At 39.8% G+C, this 24,997-nt stretch overlaps 1 protein-coding gene across 1 annotated transcript in view; it reads left to right on the top strand.

Annotated features, from left to right (window-relative positions):
- Nucleotides 1-15,306, top strand: part of ppp1r1b (protein phosphatase 1, regulatory (inhibitor) subunit 1B) — a 39,182-nt gene extending 23,876 nt beyond the window's left edge. Inside the window, exons 2-5 of the mRNA XM_066698929.1 lie at nucleotides 1,096-1,179; nucleotides 2,014-2,089; nucleotides 8,826-8,975; nucleotides 10,674-15,306. Of these exons, the coding sequence (XP_066555026.1) occupies nucleotides 1,096-1,179; nucleotides 2,014-2,089; nucleotides 8,826-8,975; nucleotides 10,674-10,846 (483 nt within the window). The 3' untranslated portion in view covers nucleotides 10,847-15,306. The remainder of the gene's footprint in view (nucleotides 1-1,095; nucleotides 1,180-2,013; nucleotides 2,090-8,825; nucleotides 8,976-10,673) is intronic.
- The last annotated feature ends 9,691 nt before the right edge of the window (nucleotides 15,307-24,997 follow it).

Genomic DNA, 24,997 nt, shown 5'->3' with positions numbered 1-24,997 from the left:
TTGTTTTTAACTAGTCACGCACTGCACCGGTCTGTGAAATGTGTGTTCGGCAAGTTTTCAATGCACTTGGATATTAACTGTAAACAGTAATTGTTTCTGTACGTGGATTTCACTTCATGTTGCTAATAAACTAATTTGTGGCAGGAAGCAATAAAAAAGGCAAACAGAGTGTTAGGGTATATTGTCAAAAGTGTAGAATTGAGAGCAAGGGCAGTGATGCTCAGACTGTACAATGCACTAGTTAGAGCTCATCTGGATACTGTGGACAGTTCTGGGCTCCACACTTCAAGAAAGATATCGCTGCTCTAGAGGCAGTTCAGAGGAGAGCAACCAGACTTATTCCAGGTGTGAAGGGAACGTCCTACTGAGAGACTGAGGACCTGAACCTTTTCACCCTGGAACAGAGGAGACTACGTGGGAACTTGATCCAAGTCTTCAAAATCATGAAAGGCATCGACCACATCAAACCAGAGGAGCTTTTCCAGATCAGCAGGGACACACGCACCCGGGACACACATGGAAATTGGGCTTCAAGGCATTCAAGACAGAAAACAGGAGACACTTCTTTACACAGAGAGTCGTCACAATCTGAACAAACTCCCCCAGCGATGTGGTAGAAACTGAAAGTTTGGGAACATTTAAAAATAGACTGGATAGGATCCTTGGATCACTTAATTATTAATTAACACCCAACAAGTATGATGGGTCGAATGGCCTCCTCTCGTTTGTAAACTTTCTTATGTTCTTAATTTCTTCATGATCCCACACGACACTTGAGATTATATCTTCTGACATAATTTGTGAAATGATCCAATGTTTGGCAAGTGTTTGCATTGTTCTGACCTTAAGAATAGTTTAAAACCACAATAAACCATCTGGTTTCTTCAACTTTCACTCAGGAGCAAAAATCAGCCTTTAAACGAATTAAATAATGATTTTTTTTATCATGGTAACATTTTTGGCCTACTTACAATTCACCCAACCAAAACAAAAGAAAATCATTCCAGCAAAAGGGGGTACATTTTCAATGGATTTTATTTATACCCCAACTGAACCCAACCCCTTCCTAATTTCTGTCTGTATGTCTGCCTGTAGATCCGTCGCAGAAGGCCGACCCCTGCAACCCTCTTCAGAGTGTCAGACCACTCCTCCCCAGAAGAGGAGAACTCCTCCCACCAGGTGAAATCCCACCATTTCCTTTTGGCTTAGAGGGTTAAAAGCAGCCAAGTCTCAGTGTGCCCTGGCTTACAATACAGCTCTACTGAGATCATTAAACAAAAAGTCATGGGGCAGGAATTAATTACTATTTAGTAATGAAAATAATTATACATTTTGGCTAGAAAATTGTCAAAACCAAACAAAGAGGTACTTATTCTTAGGAGGTAATTATTATTATTCAGGAGCTTTGGCCAAATCCTAATACGACTTTGATAGATGGAGTGTAGCATTATATTTAGATTGAGCATTACATTTCTTGGCTGAGGGAACAATGGCTTGCTCGTGTGTTTATATTATTAGTAATCGTAATGGTAATAACAAAATAATAACGATGTACAGTGGGAAGGATGTGCATTTAGAATCTATACATTTTAATTGTGTTAATTCAGTAACAGATACTAATTGACATATGCAAATTGCAGCCTAATAGAATAGTCCTCAGAAGTGTTAATGCATATCATATTAGAGCAGACCTGCTCAATCACTGGCTCTTCCTGTCTTTTCCAGTGCAGCTGTTTGAAACAGCCAGCTCTCTATCTGTATTACTGAATTAACCGTAAAACAATTAGATAATTAATAAGGTAGTTCTGCGATTAACCCAGCAGTATAATGGATTGGTAGGTCTGCTATTCTACATTCCCTGTTGTCAAACAGCCATGTCACACCACTGCTAATTCTATTACTAGTCTGATCAAAGCAGGGGCTTAACGTCTCAGCAGCTCTGCCCTTATAATCTAACCCCACTCTCTCTCTCTCTCTCTCTCTCTCTCTCTCTCTCTCTCTCTCTCTCCGCAGTGGGTTGTAGGTGAGAATGGAATCCTCAAACCCAAGCGGTCCAACCCCTGTGTGTATCACCCCCCCTCACTGAGAGGTATGTCACGGCAGGGGGCTGGCATGTGTATGTGTATCGGTATGGGTATGCGTGTTTGTGTTTGTGTAGTGCAGGGGCTGACTGATGGAGGGTGAGGCTCTGTGTTTGTACACTGTCCCTCTCATATGGAAGGAAAACCATGCTTTACCCAGCTTTTCTGCACTGTGCTCACCCTGCTGTCACTGAGCTTTACGATTCACCTGTTGTCCGCTGTGTTTCATCATCTGCTTTCATCATTTCACTCCCCTGCACCACACTCTGCTTCTGTTGGACCTGATTCCCTAAGGCAGAGAAACCTACATTCACTGTGCTGTGCCATACTGTCACTATGCTTCTGTTTATTGAAAGAAATGAATGCACGTTATTAAATAATTAGTCAAGATGAGAACTCATGTTTAACTGTAATGCATGAATGAAAGTATTGATGGAAGGATCAGTTTCTGACGTGATCAGAACAGAAATTGAAAGTAATTTTTCTTCTTCTGATAACTGCAAGAAACCAAAAACAAACAAACAAAAATGCATATTAATTACTTTATCTATTTTATATTTTTGGGTATAATTCATGTGTCACCATTTATTTTCTTGTAATTAATAAAAACGTGCTATTTGTCTTCAGATCACATCAGAAACACTGAAGTTGCACCTCTTTATCACGCACTCCAATTAGACATCAGTATTCGTCTTGGGAAATGTAATTCATTTCCATCAATTTAAGGGAAATTGTAAAACCCTCAACATCTCCAGGGGATTATGGATCAATCTGGCACCCTAGTCATGTCAAACTCTCCCAGTGCTGTGTCTTAATGTCACCATAATGTACCTTAATATGACTGTGCTGTACCATGCTGTTACCATGAATTCTTCACTGATGAGGACTAAGCACATATTTTTCCCTTTCTCTCTTTCAGTCACTCTCTCTCTGTCTCTCTCTGTCTCTCTCTTCTTCCTGTGCTGTGTACTGTCTCTGGCAGGGCAGCATGTGTGCTGTGTGTACTGGGATTAGGGTCGAATGACAGCTGTGCAGTGACTGTCAGACTGTTCTGGGCTGGCCTAGATCAGCCCTGGATTACGGCACCAGCCGGCTGCACACTGTGCACAGCTGGGGCTTATACACACACACACGCACCTACACACACACACATGCGCAGGGCTGTGCCAGGGTGCTTGCCCCGTTGCACATAGAGCCAGGCATGGTCATGTGCTCGGCCCAGCCCTGCAGGGTACAGGGAGAGGGATATGACCTTGTGGGGGTCAGACCCTCAGTGCACAAAGCATGTTACCGCAGTGGGAATGGTCTGACCGACCGGCCCTGTGACCTTGAGGGAAGGGCTGTGTATGTGTCTGTGTCTGTGTATAGGGATCTGTGTTTTATAATCAGCATAGAGCTTGATTATAACTAGAATTAAACATATACTCTCTCATGTACAAAAATAGATATATCCAATGGCTGCTTACCATTATACAACAATTTGGTTCAGAGTAATTTGATGCCACATGTCAACAAAATCATGGGGGCATGTCTATCCCAGTGCAGTAATACTCTAGAGCTGTAATACCCCAGCATAATAATACTGTAAAACTAATATCTCAGAATTGTAATACCCCAGAAAAGTAATGTCCAAACACTGTGATAATTCCATGCAGCACTGAAATACTCCAGCACAGTAATAAAACAGTAGTGGAAATAATTATTTTATTTATTGACTATAACAGTGCAGTAATGTTCCAGAGCTGCAATAGCCCAATGTGGGGATACCCTGGTACTTCAATAACACAGTGCAGTAATGTTAATACCCCAACACAACAGTCCCTCTGTTCAGTTTTGCCTGGAGCTCTAATACACCCAGTGCCGCAGTGCTGTAGTGGTGAGAGGGCAAGGTGACCCGAGGAGACAGTGAGAGTCTGAGGAACAGAAACTTGATTACAAGTGAGTGAGTCAGCACTGAAGAGAGAGAGAGAGAGAGAGAGAGAGAGAGAGAGAGAGAGAGTTGGGGAGAAATGGAGTGAGCGTGAGATAGAAGAGAAAATGGAGAGGGAGAGAATGAAAGAGAAGAAAGAGAATAATATACTGAGATGGGAACAGGGAGGAAAAAGGAGAGAGTAAGAGGAGGAAGGAGAAAGAGAAAGAGAGAGGAAAAGCAAACAGGAAAGAAAAAGAGAAACACAGCATTGTGCACACAGCCTCTTGCACACTTCCAGCAACATGTAGAACACTGACTGAGTAAACCATCCTATACTGTAGATCACCTATCCATTACAATTATCCATCCCTGAAACCTGCTTCTTTCACTTCTGACCTTTAAACTCCCACAGCTGGGTCCCCTTCTGCCATGCCATCCAACTACCAACAGCAAACGTTGGAAATGGTGAGAACAGTACAAGTTTATGAAGATATGTATAACAAAAATACACACAAAGAAAACTGAACACTATGAAAGGACATTACATGTGGAAAATAAACTTCTATTTAGGCAGTGCTTAATTTTGCAACAAACAAAAAAACAGGAGCATTTAATATGAATGATAATGTTCCTGTAAATTGATGATAATTAAGAAATGAAATGTGTTTTAAACTTGTTTTTACACTGCTGCTGCTGAGCGTGATATATTTATTCCTGCTGCATTGGCAACTAAAGAAACCTGATCTGTCTGAGGTGTGCTGACATTATGGGTCTGTGTTGGGAAATCTGGCAATTTCTGTGAATCCCAGCCCCATCACTGCCCAGTGACACACACTGAGGATTGCAGATACAGTTTAATGCTCTGGACATACCACCATGAGTGTCACACACACCTCTCTTTCTCTCTCTCTCTCTCTCTCTCTCTCTCTCTCTCTCTCTCTCTCTCTCTCTCTCTCTCTCTCTCTCTCTCTCTTTTCTTTCTTTGGAAGCAGTGGTGGCCAACCCTGTTTTCAGAGGCCATACTCCTGCAGGTTTTATAGGTCTCTTTAAATAATTTAAGACTGGATACCTTGAACACATGGTCATTTTTACAAACAAAGCCCACAAATTTTAACAATTAAGTTAATAAAATGTATCTTTCAATTCCAAATAGTTCCCAAGGTATCTTACCTTTCAACTGTAAAGGTAGCACTGAAGCCTTGTATCAAAACTGCTGACAGGCATCTGTGTGCTGGAGAAGCCATATTTCCTTTTGCAAAGGTGCCCCTTTTTTCTTTGGAAGAAAAATTGTCAGATATTCCATTCATCCAAGAAACCTCCCTGGTCCATTCCCTTTCAGGGTATGGATTTTCCCTTAGATTATTTTCCTTCGTACCACTTTGTCTGACCATCTCCAGGGCTCTGGGGCCGTTTGCACTAAAAAGGTCTTACTTTAATAAGTCATAGCCTTAGTGTAAGTGGACTTACGTAAGACCTTGAGATAAGACCGTTGCACGCACTGACATGAAACCAACATAGTTGCAACTATTATTAGTCAAACTTCCATTACTTTGTAATTAAGTATTGAAACATTTTTTTTAGAGATTGTGCATTCTCCTGTGTTATTTCTGAATTATTTATACAAAAAGGCTTTTGCCTGTTCTTAAATATCCTCTCTTGATGAAATATCCTTTAATTTAATAATTCAGAATTACCAGTTTATCATTTTATATAGCAAGAGATACCTTTTCGCCATTTAAGCCTCCTGTAGGGTAGGCTTAACAAATGACTTAAATTTCAGACCAAACTGATTTTATTTTGTTTTGTGAAACAGGCCTTTTTATTTTGGGCTTGAATTTAAGACCTAAAAAATTGTCTTAAAAGCATTTAAGACCTTTTGTGCAACCGGCCCCTGTAGACTGGGGATTCAGTGGTGGTGAGTACAGGGTCCTGTGCTATTCTTTCTGTGAAGACACCAGCCACTGAGTAGGAACACCTGATATTTCCATCCACAGGTTGTTTCTTCTTTGCTTGTATATTTGAGACACAGTCGCAGACCTTAATACACCACACTAGACTTCCTGCCAGTAATCTAGTCCGCTGCTGCAGATGCGATCAGGACTGCTCTATCTCTGAGTGGGAACAGATAGGGCGCGGCCAGTCTCCCTGCAGGTTTCTGCATCTCACTTCATAGTACCAGGCCTTAAGCGTGGTCTGCTGTGCTACAGTGTGCCCTTGTGCTTCTCTGGGTGCTGGCAGTGCAAGTTCGCTCGCACTTCTCAACCTCTCTGGCCAGCTCTACTCCACCGTCAACAGGGGCTCCCCATCGCAGACGCACTCCACGAACGAGCAAGAGATTCTGCTCTCACTCATGATCTTACTCATGCTCTTGCTCTCGCTCTGCTCAATTTCGGAATAGATGCTATGAAGAGTCCCATGGGTCAGACGTTTCGGCCTTAACCAGCCAGATGTCTGAATTCGCGGGCCTCATGCCCACACAACATGTTGTCTGCGCTGATCCTGCTGATGCTTACCTGTGCTGGCCCCTTAGGTGCAGGTGTCTTCTGAGCTTATTCTGTTGGAGGCCCTGCTATGGCATCCTCCCCAGGAGCAGGGACCACTTGATGCCCAACTGGGGGTCAATGTCATCAGGAACTGGGAACCCAAGGGGAACTGTGAGACTCAACTGAATAAAAAGACACATGACCAGGAGCAGGAGTCATCTTGGGTCTAAAGATCAGTAGTTAAATTGCCAGGACCACTGAAGAGGGCCACAACTAAACTGAAGTAAGACACACTGCCTGGAGCCCAAGCTCAACTGGAAACCACAATATTGACTGGAGACATCACCAGGACCAGTGGCCGCCAAAGGCCCGAGTTCAACTGGCAGCCAAACAGTTCAGGACCAGGGAGCCTAACAGGGTATAGAGACTCTACTGAATGAAGGAAAGGAGATATTGGTGTCTCCCATCTATGTGGACACGACAAGCTGAATGACTGCTAGATCAATTTTGACCATGGATAGAGACCGATTAAAATCTGATTTAACAATATGAGTGACAGCGTTTTCACCACTTCCCATTGCATAGGCAATGTCCCATAGCTCCCTTTGGGAGTTATTTTTAAATTGAAAGGTAACAAGAAGACATTGTGTTTTTTCACGACCAGGGCTTGGCAGCCATGGACAGGAGAACACCAGTAGTTCTCTAGTCCTGTTCCTACGGAGATCTCCGATCTAGGTTTTTTTTTATGTGGCGATAAATGACAAATGTCTATAATTATGGATCACATGTTAGTTATTGATCAATTAAACAAGGCCCTTGTTACATTACATTACATTACAGTATTTGTCATTTAGCAGATGCTCTTATCCAGGGCGACTTACATTTGTACCCATTTATACAGCTGGGTATTTTACTGGAGCAATCTAAGTGAAGTACCTGCTCAAGGGTACAACAGCATCATTGGATTGACCATAACACAACCCTGTTTAATTGATCAGAATTAACTGTTTCCAAGTTTTTGTAATTTATAGTAGTTTAAGGGTTACCTACCAAACCTGCTGGATCCTGGGACTTTAAAGGACCAGGATTAGAGACCCCTGCATTAGAAGTTTTGTACACTGTTAATTTTAGCCATATAAATAGCATCTATATCAACTTAAGTAAGACTTAATTTGTCTAATATGCATATATTACAATACGATAAAAAATACACAAGTTACTATATAACCTTTGTTTTGTTTTGTTTTGTCAGTACTTACAGGTTTAGTACTATTTTGCGTACAACAGTATGTATTGAACAGAAACACTAAACAAATGTCTATCTTATTTTATAATCTACTATAAACTGAAGGACTATAAAACCTTTGCACACAATGCCTTGGGCAATGCTTTTGCAACAGTATACCCATAAAACATAAATCAGTTCAGAGCGAGAGAAACAGAATGCTTGTCTGTATCGCAAACTGTCTTCATACAAAATTCACTAGAAAGACAGACAAAGAGATCAGTAATGTCTGTCTGCCTGTTTGTGTGTCTGTTTATCCTTATGTTGGTTGATTGATCAATTATTTTGAAGCCCACCATTTCTTGACAGTAGATAACAGTCTGCCTTTTGTTCTGACCTCTGTGTTTCTGAATCATTGCAGTGCTTGTATTCAACTCCATTTTGAAGTGTTTGTGCTTGTGCTCTGTGGAATGTATACCATATTGAAATGTCTTGAGCTCACTATTATTTTCTTCATTTTTGGGTTTCATGATTATTTCATAACCCCAAACTAAAAACACCATGTGTTTTTTCATTTCAGTTTTTGTTGATGGTTTCTTGTCATTAGCCTTTCATAAGTTTCTAATAATACTTACTGCTCTTAAGAGAGCAGTTTTATTGTATTTGTTCAATCTATTTATTGGTATTTTAACATTATCAAGTTCTATTTAAAACTAGAAAACAATAATACTGTAAATTATTAATTATACATTTATTTCAATATTTAAACTCTTATGTACAAATTAAACATCAAAACAACTGTTTGTCCCAGGTTTGCTGGGTGCATTAGTATCAAGCTATTGACAGTATGTCACCAGCTGTGCTGCAAACATGGGCTGAATACCAGTGTGGTCTGTGTCTCTGTCTGCTTGCATGATTAAACTCATCTGACAGTCACTTCTGTGAGTGTGCTGTGTCAGGGATACCTCACTGCTCAGCACAAAGGTGTTTCCTCCCTCGTTCCGCTAAAGCACATGTGAAGCACACTCAGGTCATGGTGTGAAAGCCTGGTAAACATCTCCCTCTGTCCCTCTGACCCTTTGTCCCTATGTCTGCCTTGTCTGTCTGTTTGTGTGTGCGTGCAGCTGTACAGCGGATGGCTCAAATCCACATGCAATCTCTGGGTGCATACCCCCCCCTGGAGGACCCCCCAGAGGGGGCGGAGAGTGAGGATGGCCCCCCAGAGGTGGAGCAACGGGATGAAAGCCCCTTTGTCCCCACAGACAGCCTGGCGGGTGAGAGGGGCGGCCCGGGAACCTTGCTGTCCAGAGACGCACAGCCCAGCTAGGACAGGGGTCCCTGACTAGGAGAAGCTCTCAAACACACTGTCTTTATAAAACACTCCCTGAGTGGGAGAAATATACACCATACACTGATGCCACACACTCCTTACTGCTTTGATCTGGAGTTTTATATTTCTAACCACTTAGTGAGCACAAAGTTGGAATCCACCCCCCACTCCCACCTCACAGAAAGGCATTATATATCATGATATGGTATGTCTAGAACTGTCTATCTTTCCAACTGAAATATCAACTTTATTTACTTTATATCAATGTCACTATTAAGATTCTGTAGCATTTGTTTTCTTCATTTCTTTTTGTTTCATTCTTTAAAACTGGATCTCCAACATGTAATAAAGCAAAGAAACACAACAGGATCTCATGATTTACAAGAACAATTAGTGAGTATCTTACTTGGCAGGTTTTCTTGGCAAACCTGACTTTTTTTGTTTTTTTTGTTTAATATAAATCTAGCAGAGTCACATTCAAGATTCAAGTTTACAAATGTGCAGGGTTGAGGTGGGGGGTGTCAAGGTTGCTGTCAGGAGCATTGCAGTCTTGAGAGGTGACTGTCTAGCAGTTGGGAATGATGCTCTCTGCATAAATGCCTGATATCTGGCAAGTGATTCCATATTAACTTTTACCAAACAAGTTTAAAAAATCACCTATGACAGCAGATGATGATGTATAATGTTAAGGTCTGTCAGGCAAAAGCTGGGCATAGCTCCTCACATTGTACTATATGAAGGAAATCGACCGTTCAGCTTGCATTCATGAGAATGTCTGATGAACCATACAGGCATGTAGATGTAGGCAGCCTTCATCTGAACCATGGCATAGTCTGTGTACATTAGTTTAAAATTTCTGGTTATTAATACTTACAGTAGAATCACCAATGTTTTGGCACAGAGGTCCTTTGATCCGGCAAAGGGTGGATGACTTGTTATAAATTGAAACTGGAAGCTATACAACTCCTATACAACAAACCTGATCTGTTTAAACCCAGGCTTGGCCTGGTAGGAACTTGGAAGCCAGGTGGCTTCTGACAATGGTATTGATGGCCCAGTTGCAGCACTCTTCTAAGGCAGAAATTTCAGTTTGAATCATTGTCTACTACAATGACAGGGGCGCTGTTTCGTCAGCATGTGCTGCAGTAGCAAATTAAGTGAGTACTCTACTACTTGGAAGTCACTTTTGGAATACAAAATGCCATATAAATGGAATATATAACAAATAAACAGACATTTTGGGGTGCAATGTCTTATGATTAATGGCCTAAGTCTTGAGAACACATGCATCTTTCAGTATTATTGTTCTTTTTTATGACTATACTGTATATGTCACAGAGGGAACTAGCCTGTCTGCTGTATTTAACACTGGCAATTCATACTGGGATGAGATTTGTCCTGTTTACTGTTATGCACTGCAGGACTACATGTGCTGTGAAACCATATTCCCCTTTAAGAAGCCAAATCTGTTACCTCAACCAATAAAACAATACATGCAACTACAAAAAGATGAAGAGTAATCACTGAATTGTCGATTTGACAGATTTGCCTTCTTTCAGTTTCCCTGTTCATTCCACAATGGGATGTGTGTGCTTAACTGGCGGTGTTAGTGTGACTCTGACATCACTTCCTGTCTCCACAGAATCAACAACAGTCTCTGAGAGCAGCACTCTTGTTGACCAGCAGGAGCTCTTCCAGCCAGGGTCAGGGATTATGACACATGAAGAGCGCTCCCTGACTACCCAGCAAGATCTGACACAGCCCAGCACTGAGAGAGAGGAAGAGGAGAGTGAAGAGAGAGCAAGAGGGGAGTGACAGAGAGAGAGAGGTGGGGGGAGGTAGAGAAGAAAAACAAATATAAAAGATTTGCAGAAAGAAGATGTGGGAAGACATGATCTTAAAATTCAGAAAGAGAGGGTGGATGGAAAATGAAGAACCTGTGAGAATGAGAATGAGAGAGAGAGAGTGAGGGTGAGAGAAAATGGCATGGGGGTTTTGGGCTGACCTCCCTAACAGTGATTGGCTAATGTAGATAGCCTTGCATACACCTGTCTGTCTGTCTTTCTATTTGTCTGTCTGTGAGAGTAAACTGGGAGGGAATCACAATAGGTAGTTGTGGATTTGGGGACAGGGAGCTATGCTTATTCAAATCAAAGGTTCCCAGGATACCCATGAACAGACCTCTGTTGTTGTTATTCAAACCAGGGCTTTCTTGGGAAAGACAGGAATGCAGCATCATGAGTTTATGTATGATGCAAGTGTTTATGTATGTATGTAACTATGTATATAGCCACAGACAGAAGTATTCTGTAAAACTAAATGCATTTCTGTAATTTCTAATCGTTTGATTGAAATATTTACATTTGAGTATACATTCAGCTTTATTATAAAACAACTAATCATTACATAATATAGATAAATATAAAATACAGAATAACACAAAAAGACAAATTTTATAGTGGGCATTTGTTTGATATTTTGCAGTGCTTTCTGAACCTTCTACCAAAACCATCAAACACAATATCTAATAGAAGCATATAGACAGTTACATAACACGGAATATTACCAACAACTACAAGAAACGATTTATCTACAAAATCAAACCTACATACAAGTCATTTTACTAACACTCAGACACGAACAGTACATCAACAACAAACAAACACAATATCTACTGGGCAGCAATGCACCCAGACCCAGACAATTTTACCTATTACCATAAATCCATAAAAACCCACGTACATGGACCATCACACATTAAATTCCAATAGGTAGACCCATAGTATCAGGCAGGTTGCAATAGTGAAACATACCAAATTGCAGAATACATAGTCTATTTCCTCAACCCCATTTCCCAAAAACACCCCAGCTATATCAAGGACACTAATGATTTCATTAATAAAATAAGATGCCTGACTTTTTACCTTAGACGTTACAAACCTTTACACCAACATAGACACAACAACAGGATTACAAACAATTTCAAATTGGTTTAAACAATATCCGGACAACAACAGGCCAGATGATCAAATTCTACAACTATTACAAACTAGTTTAGAACGTAATGACTTTAAATTTAACAAAGAATACTATCTCCAAATAAAAGGCTCAGCAATGGGCAAGTGGTTTGCACCAGCCTACGCTAACATCTATATGGCAGATTAAGATCAAACCATCATGAAACAATGCACTCTATTACTTACTCTTTATTACAGATATCTTGATGACATATCTGGACCCATACATCAACAGAATTTAACACATTCATCCATAAACTCAATCACCAACATGCCAACATTACAGTAACAAGCACTATCCATGAGACCCACATCAATTTCTTACACACTTCCACTTATAAAGGCCCACAGTTCTTGAACAACAACACATTAGACACCAAAGTTTTTTTCAAAGAAACGGACACTCATGCACTATTACACAAACACAGTTTTCACCTTAAGCACATGTTCAGAGGTCTCATCAAATCACAATTGTTACGATTCCACCGTATTTGTACAGAACATACAGAGTTTGAAAAAGCTACCACTACACTATTTAAGGCACTAACCCGGAGAGGCTACAACAGAACCTTTCTCAGGAACATTCCAACAACACAAAACTTAAGACAATAAAATCATCATACCCCTGATCACCACCTACTCACATTACACAGTCAAAGTCAACAATTCCATTAAACTAAATTTTCTAAAATAACAAGAAAACCAGAAACTCCCAAATCACAAAATAATATCCGCATTCCGTAAAAATAAAAGTTTACATGACCTATGAATCCACAGCAAATGCCATAAAATGAATCGGAAACCCAAGTCCAAACCCGCCTACTTCCGCCAGCTGCAATAAACAAAAACACATAAAATATTTAGTCAGGCATCTCATACACAACTCAAAACATGATATACCTTATCCAATGTAAAACCTGCAATCTAATGTACATAGGAGAAACTAAAAACTATTACCACATGAATCTCCCAACACATCTACAATATCAGGAAACAAAAGGCCACACACACACACACACACACACACACATAATCCAACACTTTATACAACAGATTACAGTCACGGGACTAGAAACCAACTACAGCTGGAGCACTACCCAACGTGAAACAAGAGAGAGACACTGGATCCACAAATTGAACTGTCTATCCGCAGGGCCTGAATTAAAGATTCTTAAAAAACAACTTCCACCACCCATCCCTAACACATTCAGAACCGGCCCTAAACTTAACCTTAAAACCCAAGCCCTAAACAACCCATTCACTCAAATCTTAACCCTAAACCCTATTTCAGTAACCTGAACCAACCCTTTAATCCAAACCCTAACCCTAACCCTAACCTTTCTAATCTAACAGATCCCTTAATTTCAACCCTAATCCTAAATTCCTGTCCACAAACCCCAATCCCCAATTTAGGCCCCAAAACCCTGATCCCCAATCCCCAATTTTATACTGCAGAAACCCAGGCCCCAAGCAACCTACTCACCCAGATCTTAACCCTAAACCCTATCTCACAAAGCCCTACCGACCCCTTTTACCCAAACCCCAACCTCACCCCTCAAATCTAACAGATCCCTTAATTTCAGCTCCAACTCTCAACTCCTGTCCACAAACCCTAATCCCAAAGCTAGCCCCCCCAATAATTCTCATCATAAATCCTCATCTCATTACATCAACCCAAACCAAGGCCTCTGACCCCATGACCCTAATCCTAAACCTAACCCCCAAACCAAGGCTCTAAGCTACCAACTCACCCTAACCCTAACCCGAACCCCATCCTACAAACCCAATCTTCAAAACCTCTTCTTGGCTGTCCCCCCAGAAAAGTTAAAAATCCAAATCCAAAAAGCAGACCCTAGATTAAACAACTCCCTAGAAAAAACCTAACCACAGGATCCCAAGCAAAACAGACAAACCAACCCTATCTGACACACAGCTCTCTCTCTTTATCAATAACATCATAAACAGAGAACCCCAACCCCCAAACTTTAACCAATAAACAAAGATCAATATCATATTTCACTTTTTATACAATTTTGATCACCATTTCATTAATAAATATAATAATCATAATAGTTATTATTATAAATCTAACAATATGCTCACTGTTGTGCAGAGTGGTGGGGGAGGAGGAGGGATAGAAGGTCTCACTCTTCCTCATTTAGCTCAGTAGGGTTCTCAACATGACCCAATAACCCCACACTGCAAAAATGAAGCCCGGTATGTTTCAAATCTATAATTTCTCTTCCACAACTCATGGAGTCATGGAGTCTGACTATCAGCAGTCTGCGGCACGCCTCTCGGACCAGCATGGCGATATTGATCAGGCCACTGTTTGAATGATGGGAGTTGAGCCCACATAGCACTGGTTCAGATACTCAATATGTTATTATTATAGCCAACTGTGTCCAGGATTTGGCATGAGGTGGCATGTGTTTGGAAGAGGACTTGCCAGGGAAGGGTGACTGGTCTTGAGTTGCCCAGGGGGTGTCCTCTGCTTGTTGCATAACAGCACAACCAGGACTTCGTGGGTACCTGGCAGTATTATCAGCTGAATTAGTCCTCCCTACAGAGCCGCAGCTCGGCTGTTAGCACTGGACTCTTAGTGTGAAAGGAAGCCAACAGCTTCGCAACACACATTTCAAATAACATGTGTTAGCTTCCTACATTCCTCCTGCATTACAACAAGAGTCGTAGTGGGGAGCCGAGCTGGCGATTCCAAGTAGGGAGAGTATTAAAAATAAAATAAAATAAGGAGTTTCAAAATGTTAAGCATCAAAACAAATCAAACAACAACAAAACAGAAGCAATATATACTGGAAATGTTAAACCCTTATTTTAAAAACAAACAATTGATACCATAATAATAATTCACAGTATTATTTTACAGGGAGGCTTCCATGCTCCCACACTGGATATGATCATAATATCCTCAATCTGTGAATGTTAAACTACCTAAAGCATCTTGGTATTATGGGGTAAATTATGAATCCCACTTCTCAGCATGGTCTTTGTCTAGAGCTGTCCAGGCAGTAGGTGTGCAGTGCTGTCTCTCTCTCTCTCTGTGATTGTGGGCTGTATCTTAGGGATGCCACATTTGTGGGTGGAGGGCAAAGGTGTGGGTGTATCTCATTGTATCATACCTTATTTCATTTTATTTTGATTGTATTTTATTATTGTTTATCTCAACCCAAAAAGATGTAGAAATTAAAGCAAGCAATAACCTGAATAATAAAGGAAGAGGCTTTCTTGTTATTTTTATGCCGAGTAGTTGGTGTATGTCTGTGTCTTGTCAGAGGGAATGAGGACTGACACTCTGGGTTTTTCAATCGTTCAGTTCACATAAATGGTTCAATTAAAAAACTTTAAACTTAGAGGTAGAAAGCAATTCAGAGGACACTCCATGATGAGGGTTCCTCAGCACTGTCTCTGATGATTTAGACATGCAAAGTACCTACACATTCTGTGACTGACACTGCAATTCAAATGACTCAATTCCTATTATAGTGAAACAGCACCATCTACAGGTGTGTCAGACTCATAGTTGCCAAAGCAGGGCTGGGATCTTAATTACTTAACCGAGTAATGAGAAGTCATTACATGGCAAAGGGTACAAAAATCATCTGTTTTTTCCAGGTTTTAATAAGTTTAAAAATCTGAAAAAAGCCCAGCACTTGAGGACTGCAATTCATTATTATTGTCCAGGGGTGTAAAGTAACGAAGTACAAATACCTCGTTACTGTATTTAAGTACGTTTTTTGAGTATTTGTATTACTTTTTCCTTTTACCCCACTATAATTATATATAAAATAATGTACTTTTTACTTCACTACATATCACACAGATCCTGTTACCGTTATTATAATTGGAGGTAGGAATTACATAGTCCTACGTGGAATTAGCATGTTTTAAGTTGGCTAGATATAATTTTGGCAAATCAAGCTCTAGCATAATCACCAGCGGTGTAGTGAGCCAATCATTTTTTCCTTATATGCGCTCCCTCTCTCGCCCATTAAGCACTTTCATCACTCTTTCTTTCCCTGCTCAAAGATGGAAATGAACTAATGGCCGCACTTAATACTGTGCACTGAGCGATACAAGTTATAACATTTCAGAGCATGGGTTCTTTATTTTCTGTTGGATCCAGAAGAGTGAGTTTTTGATTGTTCTGATAATTAAATGCATTCGTCAACAAAGGCTGTTTTGGAGCATTCCAAGGCTGTTTTGGGTAACTAAGAGATTAGCCTACATCCTCGCTAATTTGGTTCATTTCTCCGACCTTAACAGTCTCATACAATTTATCAGAATTGCATTCTTGTGTTGTGCTTGTCCCACTTCAGAAATTAATTGTTAACTGTTAACTAAATTAAAACTAAATTAAATGTGATGTAATCAACCTTTATCTAACAGCATTCTTCTGTTTTCACAGAAATATTTATTTTTCTAGATTCTCCCAATTGTGGTGATGAGAGCCATTGATGTGAAATCTAAGAGATTCGTGTTGGTTCAGATACAATTCCAGCTGTTACATGACAGGAATCCTAGGAAAATGCTGAAAAGCTTCTAACCCCCCTCTTACACAAATCTCATACACAACTAGACAGCAACAATAAGTACAATGTCAATTTAAACCTTACCATACCATGCCTTGTTTCTTGTTTAAACTCTGAAGATATTACCATGCTGCTGCTCGTCTTCAAAGTAAATGTTTGATTTGTATCTCCACAGCAACACATTCTAGAACTCTGATGGTTCCATACTCGGAGATTATGATGCGTTATTAGAACTCATGGATATAGCAAACTCAAAAATCTAGAATGTTAGCCACAACTTTCAAACATCAACAACCAGGTTTAGTGTTTATTCGTCTGAGCAACCACCCACCTTCCACCGCCATAGTATACAAATATACATTGTATCCTAAAGTCTGAAATACATTTCGGTCCTGCACTCATTAAAATTTGTCCCTCCCTATGTTGAGAGTATGTTAAATTGTTCCCCCCAATATTGTGTGGCTGGCTCCAAAGATGTAGTGGATGCCACCCCTCCACTCTCCTCTTCACAACTCAGCAACCACACCCCCACCCACAGAGGACTTGAAATGCATGGCATGCCCCCCCCCAATTCTGAAACCAAACCTATGCCACTGACTGTGTATGAACCTACGTGTTATGCTTTAGAAACCATGGATTTCTATTCAATGTGTAAATATGGTAATTGGTTATCTCTACTAGAAAAGTAAATTTATTCTGGCACCAAATGTAATTGGTAATTATCATTCTGATAATAAAATGCTGTTTTTGAGCATTCAGAGTCTGTTTTGGGGTTTTTGAAAGAGAGTGGCCAACATTCTCACTAAGATTAAAAATTTGTTATGCTGTAAACCTAGCCGAAATAGTTTCACTCAAGGACAGCCCGACGATGGCAGAAGAAACTGCTATATTTTGCACTAGCTAGCTTGTACAGCGAGTTATGTTAAGAAAACTGGAAATATTATATAAATGCCTCATTTAATTTGATTAGGCCTACCTCAATCAATAATCTGATGTGTCAATGCCTGATTTGTTTATAGCCTAACATTACCCTTTGTTAATACTGAATACAACTGAAAGACATTTCCAGATCTGTGCCTAAATAACTTTTATTTTTATAGGACGTGGTTTTCTTCAGGATAACATTGAGGAACAGTAAAAATACCTTAATTGTTTAAATAAAATATTGGATTAAAACATAAAATTATAGGTCATACAAAAACACATACAGATTCACTTTATTGCTAAAATCACAATTTTTACGTTTACTTTTGGTACTTAAGTACACTTGAATGTAGATACTTTTTTTTAAAAAGTGTCTGATAAAGTACAAAAGTACTGTTTGAATGGGAGACGTTTTACTTTTACTGGAGTAAGTTTTTTATAAAGTATTTTTACTTTTACTCAAGTGTAATTTCCAACTACGTTTTGCACCACAGTTATTGTCTATTTTTTAACCAGATGTCCTTACCCAGGGTGACTTACAGTTGTAACAAAATATTTAAAGAAACAGTGCAGTATGGACAAGAGAATGCAATACATGACTTTAGTACTAATTACAGTAAAATTAACTAAGAGCACATAGAAATATGGTGCATGATTCTACGTGCATGGTGAGGCAAAACTAAGACTAGAAAATAATGTTCACAATAAACTTCTGCACAACTGCTATCAATAATGAGAACTGGCTCATGTAGTGCAGGGAATTATGGGAAACTTTTGCAAAAAGTTTAATACAGTTTTGTATGAATAAATGTCATGTTTCGATTTTTTAACTAAGTACAACAGCATCAGTGACAGTTGTGTCTATCAGCGTCTGTCTCATCAGAGCAGAGCTGGGCAATTACAGTCCTCAAGGGCTGAAGGGGTTTTAGGTTTTCGTTTCCCCTCAGATCTTAACTGAAGTAATTATTTTTAGAGGAATTCAAATCACTTGTTTTTTCTCAGCTCTTCATCAGTTGCTTAATGAAAGACATCTATAAAGCTGCCGCAATCATGTCCTCGGGAACTGAAATTACTCAGACCTGTTAGATGCCTCCCATTATGCTGAGTAAAAACACATGTAGTTTGGTCACCATTGTAAAACCATGCCATTAAACATACATTTCTTCATTTAGATTTTTAAAATATTGTAGATATGTATGTATTTTAGGTGACCTAGATGTCAATACTGAAATAAATAAACTTACTATTCAATAGTGTGGGAGGTTTACGTAATATATAATGGCCCTTATATATCAATTGTATCTGCATATAGATTCCTACATGAATACAGAATTTAAAATCTCTTAAAATACATGGCAGATTACCAGTCTTGGGTTAGAATGGTGGCTTTGTCGATACAAAGTTGTTGATCGATATTTTGACACTTGCATCACTTTAGAGAAACTATGTGTACGTGTTTATGTTAATTTTGAAGTGACTTAGCCTACCTGGTCCTTTTGCATTTTAATTCAATGATTATGTTAAAAAAATGAACTGGGAACTAATACTGTGCAAAGTAATATGTTATATAGTAAAATTAAATTATGGTAGTGCCAGTAGTATACTGCCGGCAGTGTCACAGTATGAGTCTCCCGATTTTGTACACCTAAAACCACACAAACACACTCACCCACACACAAAGACACACACAACTCTGCCTCCAGTTTGACCCTTATTATGGCTTATGAGTATGGGAAGGTTGTATCTTTATTACAGTTACTGTGTTTGAAGAACCTGATCACAAACTTAAACATCTTTCCAAACTATGTGAGCAAATATCTAACATTTCATATATTTATTTGGCCGGTTGTTATTGTGTATATTTTTATTTTAATGTTGTCGCCTACATTAATACATCTTGGTTGGGCAAGGATAACCTCTTTCAAAGGCCATGTTTTCCAGTTTTCATGTGGGGAGGAGAGTGAACAGACGGATTCTGAAGCAGTTTCTCCTGCACATGCTCACACACCCTGCCACAACCCTGCAGACAAGGCTGACATGAACTGGGCCTCTCTGGGCCGGTCTGCCCCCTCCTCCCACAGGAGCACATAGAACCACACGTTCGCCACCACCATCATGATCTGCAGAGACACGGTACTGTATTAAATGAGTTCATACTCTATACATGAGCCTAGATTTCCTACTGATTTTACTTTGAAAAGACTTCTCTATGGACAAAAAATATATATTAATTGTAGGGATCAAAAAATAACCTTCTCCCTTGATTTGACTTTGATTTTATCATTAATTGTACCTTGAAGGTTAAAATCAACATGAACTGCATTCATGGTCTATTGAAAAAAAAAAAAGTCCCTTTTTCAATATTAAAGGTACATATTTTAAATGCTACAGGAGATTGACATTGTTTATGAGAAAATGTTTAATATATTTAAATACAATAATGAAAAGAAAAGAATAGGAACCATATTTATTATTATTATAAAAAGTAGTAGTGCTGTAGTATACAATGTTATGAATATAAAAGTTGTTGAGAGGGAGCCCTCTTGTAGTGATGTGTGCATCTCAACTACTGGTACAGCCTGAAGGCCTACTACCTGGCCAAGACCAGGGCTGACATTCTCTTCCAGGCAGTGGCGCCACTAGAGTCTCTGGGGGCCCCAGGCACAACCATTGATCGGGGCCCGTTTTGGGAGGGGGGGAGGGGTGGGCGCTGACGGTGTTTTCTCTGGTAGCATACTTTTCCCGTTTGTGTTGCGGTCGCTACTGTGTATTCCGTTTAGTTGCCCCTCGGGGGCCCAATTTTAGTCTTTGGGGGCCCCCTTCCAGCTCGGGGCCCCAGGCAATTGCCTGGTTTGCCTACCCCGTTGCGACGTCCCTGCTTCCAGGTGAGCTCAGAACCCAGACCCCTCATTCTGATCAACAGAATCCAGTCACCAGCTTTGAATAACTCTGAAATGTCTTACAGCAACCTTCTGAAAAAATGGTGCAGCGTTGTGTGTTGTTTGTGCAGTGTTTTGCATTGTGGTTTATTGATTGGGATGTGTTTCCCCCCCCCACAGGTCATCTGTCCCATCACGTACTGCAGTATTGTGCACTGGATGACTGAGTAAAGTCAGTAAAGTCAGCAGCTGACTTTCAATGATGCCCCCTGGTGGTTAAACTTAGGCTTGGCACACACAAATGTGGATCTGCAGAGTTGTGTACAGTCACGTTTTAACAGGCACATTTACTGACACGCAAGGCAGATATGGTAAAGATACATCAAATGTCTGGGTTTTATTTTCACTTGAAATCATGGAAATGTAGCTGGATTGTATATTCAGACAGAAAAAAAGAGCATGTCTTGCACTGAAAGGAACAGTTTCTGAAATACTGCACACTGCATTCTGCTTCCAGATACTTACTGGGTGCTCCATCTGTCTGTCTGTCTGTCTTTCCTTTTGATTAGATCATGGCAATACCATGCATGTACAGGAAAGCTCTATCTCAGTTTAGCCGGCACAGGACTCTGCTTCTGTGCTGAGACCCCTTCTTTGAACTTGACAGAGTGCTGGTAGCCATTTGCATAAACACTTCTTTCAGCATAGGTAGAACTAACCTTTTGTTTTCACATTAAACTTAGAATTGAATATTCTACTTTAATCCCAATATCTGTCAGACATTCCACTGCTATTTTCTTTGGCATACAGTATAGGCATTAGTCAATGTCTGATTTATCATTATTATTATTTCTTAGCAGACGCCCTTGTCCAGGGTAACTTACAAAATATAAGAGCAATACAAAGTGCAATAATACAATGCAGTTCTAGGCATAATACATTTTACAAATACCAATTTACACAAGTGTATATGAGATACAGTAAACAACATATAAGGTCTTACATCCTAGATTGTAAAAGCTGATAAGTGCAGACAAGATGTTAAATAACAGTCAAGGGCCAAGGGAAAGGGGGCATAGGGGAAATCTAAATATACAATACATGTGCTAGTAAAGCAAATCAAATAGTATTACAAAATGTAGTGCAATCTTCCAGAAGAGTAAATGACTAAATTACAAAACTGTCTGAAAAGATGGATCTTGAGTAATTGCCGGAAGGAGTTCAGGGACTCTGCTGTTTGACTTCAGTGGGAAGGTCTTTCCACCACTTAGGGGCCAGGGATGAGAAGGAGCGGCTCTGGAGGAAAGGTAGTGGAGAGGAGGCAGGGTTAATCTTCTGGCACCAGAAGACTGCAGCAGTGTGGAGAAAATGTATGGAGAGACGAGGGTCTGCAGGTAACTCTGTGCAGTCTGTTCAAGTCAGCGGTAGGTGAGTGGGGGGGAATAAACAGGAAGAGATGCGAGAGGGGTTGAGAGGGTCAGAGAATGGAAAAGACAGGAAGGATGATCTGGGCATCATCTATGTAAAAATGGTAAGAGAAACCATGGCATGCGATGAGGGGGCACAGGGAACGAGTGTAGAGGGAGAACAGGAGCGGGCCTAGGACAGAGCCTTGGGGTACGCCTGTGAGGAGAGGCTGGGGTGTGGAAAGAAGAACCTCGTCATGTCACTTGGTCTGGTCGTTGAGGTAGGAGATGAACCAGGCGAGAGCAGTCCTAGAGATTCCAAGGTTGGCGAGGCAGGAGAGGAAGATGGAGTGATCTATGGTGTCAAACACTGTGGAGAAATCAAGGAGGATTAGGAATGAAGAGAGGGAGGCCTGGGACAGATGGTATATTTCCAACAGTACTTAAAGAAATTAGGTAGATGGATTATGAACTGGTTGATGTATAGGAAACAGAGGGTGTCAATTAGAGGAGTCGCTTCTAACTGGAGTGAGGTTGTTAGTGGAGTTCCACAGGGATCAGTACTAGGGCCTTTGCTTTTTCTAATGTATATTAATGATCTGGACTCTGGGATAGTTAGCAAATTCGCAGATGATACTAAAATAGGTGGCTCAGCAGATAATCTTGGCAGCACAGGCTATTCAAAGGGACTTAGATAAAAGTTAGTTGTGGGCCGACACCAGGCAGATTAAATTCAATGTGGACAAGTGCAAGGTATTACATGTGTCACAAGCTATAGGGTGTATTAGCTGTGACATGAGACTACCGCCATCTTGTTTTGGAGTCAAGGAACACACCCTCCCCGCACAGGGCACTTAATATAATATGGCACCAAATGAAAATCCTAAAAAAAAAAAAAAGGTGTTGTTAATGTTCTCAAGGATTAGGATCTGGGACTGACCATCTCCACTGACTCCTGGACAGATGAATGTTTCCACTTATAGCAATAACAGTCAATGTATAGCAGCAGAAACAAAACCAATTGTCGCCTTTTGTTGATCTCTTCAGACTCCTGTACAACTGAAGAAATGCTGGCAGATAAGTGCCTGTCTTCAAAATCATGAAAGGCATCGACCACATCAAACCAGAGGAGCTTTTCCAGATCAGCAGGGACACACGCACCCGGGGACACAAATGGAAATTGGGCTTCAAGGCATTCATGATGGAAAACAGGAGACACTTCTTCACACAGAGAGGCGTCACAATCTGAACAAACTCCCCAGCAATGTGGCTAAAGCTGAAAGTTTGGGAACATTTAAAAAAAGACTGGATAGGATCCTTGGATCACTCAGTTATTAATGGACACCAAACGAGCATAAGGGGGCGAATGACCTCCTCTCGTTTGTAAACTTTCTTATGTCCTTATGACACTGCTAAAGCATCGATCTCGAATTCTATATCTATGGTGTTGACAGTGCTGTTCACAGCTTCATTGTGTGATGATATGTTGATGTTCACCTCCGCTAACAAGGGCACAGCAGTAGTTGTCATTCAGCTTAACAAGTACCTCTTGATCTCTGCATCTTCTCTTTGTCTCACATCAACAGCTAGCCTCCTGCAGCAGCTTCTCAGAGCTGCACAATTCTGCACAGATTTCTGCGGGTGAGGCTTAGGGACATCACACAGAAACACTCCAAGAACGTGCATCTCTGAATTTCTGTGCAGAACTACTCCTCATGAACATGACCTGGCGGTCACAATGCACCATAACAGCTGGTAATTTTCTTGTCGCCACTTTTCGCCGTATTGCAAAACAATCTGTGTCTGATCGTTGCATTTCTCTTGATTTAGTTTGCTGGTAATGTGAAGAGATGTCTCCCGGGACCACGTTTGATGCTTTTCAGTGTGTTACAATGACATGCATGACATGGGGTACAACTATAATGATACAGTTCTTACTGCAAAGATCTATTGCCAGTCTAATCTGTTTATTTTGCAAATATTAGCATTCTAATTCGCATGTAGTGCTTTACAAATCTGTAAGAAATGTATATTAAAATTGTAAATAAACACATTTTCTGTTTAAATATGATTAGCAAAAACATGCAAAAATTGCACCAGACAAAATACATTACTGTTTTTCCTACATATTAATGCATTTTCAAACATCTGTGGAAGAAAAACACATTACTGTCATTGTTTATTTTACTAGAGAATTGCTGTCAGCTGTTTCAACACAAACTGTTAAATTAAGTGTTCTTTTAAATGTGCAATTTGGTAGATGCTGTTACAGAACATGTCAATATAAGCAAATATAAATTTGTAAGGCATCGTTTTCTTACTTTCACAGAAAAATGCATAATTAATGAAAGAAATGTGCTTAATGAAAGAAAGTGTCTAGTGAATCTGTGAATTGTTCAACAATGACATTTGGTGCACATACAAATGGGACCATTTAGAATATTTCCTTATGAAGAAAATCTGTTTAAAAATAATCAAGGATTTTATTTGTACTATCAGAACAATAGCCTGGGGGTCTGAAATACCAAGCTATTACAAGACGGCCACAATGTCTTCTGGGTTTTGATCTAATCCAACTTCCACCCAGCTAACCAAATAACATTGTGGCAACATTGTAATAAAGTGAACTTAGAAAAATATGATGTTGTGGCAAAACAAATTATGTATACTCCAAGGAATTGTGTCAAAACATTATAAAATAATTGTATAAAATGTTTTTTTTTTTTAATTACATTCCACAGGAATAATATACTAAAATAGAGAGAATGAAAAGCTTATTTTATATTGAAGATTGTCTAAATATACAGAAAAAAATAAATGTATTTTCAGAGATAGACCGACTGGAATGTGCAGATACAATGTAGACAATGTAGAGCAACATTGTGGTCATTGTACTATGTTTCTACAATATCTTATTGCATCATATTATGTCAAAACTAAACTAAAACCAAAATAAAACCTCACACAACACTGTCAGAATGAAATGTGAGAGCTGCACAGTCACTTAATTGGTCTGATTAGCTTATTCACTGAATTCATGTAATACTTCTCTACATGCTGTATAAAAATGTTGTTAAACGGAGTATACCTTGAATCAAAATAATACTGTATTGCATCAACTGTAAACGACCTTAAAGTTATGTAATGTTTTTTTTTTAAATAACCGTTAATGAATGCAAGAAGAAACTAA

The sequence above is a fragment of the Amia ocellicauda genome, chromosome 3 (assembly GCF_036373705.1).
Source record: "Amia ocellicauda isolate fAmiCal2 chromosome 3, fAmiCal2.hap1, whole genome shotgun sequence".
Lineage (NCBI taxonomy): Eukaryota > Metazoa > Chordata > Actinopteri > Amiiformes > Amiidae > Amia > Amia ocellicauda.
Note: the sequence above shows the minus strand (reverse complement) of the source record. Positions and strands in the feature narration are given on the sequence as shown.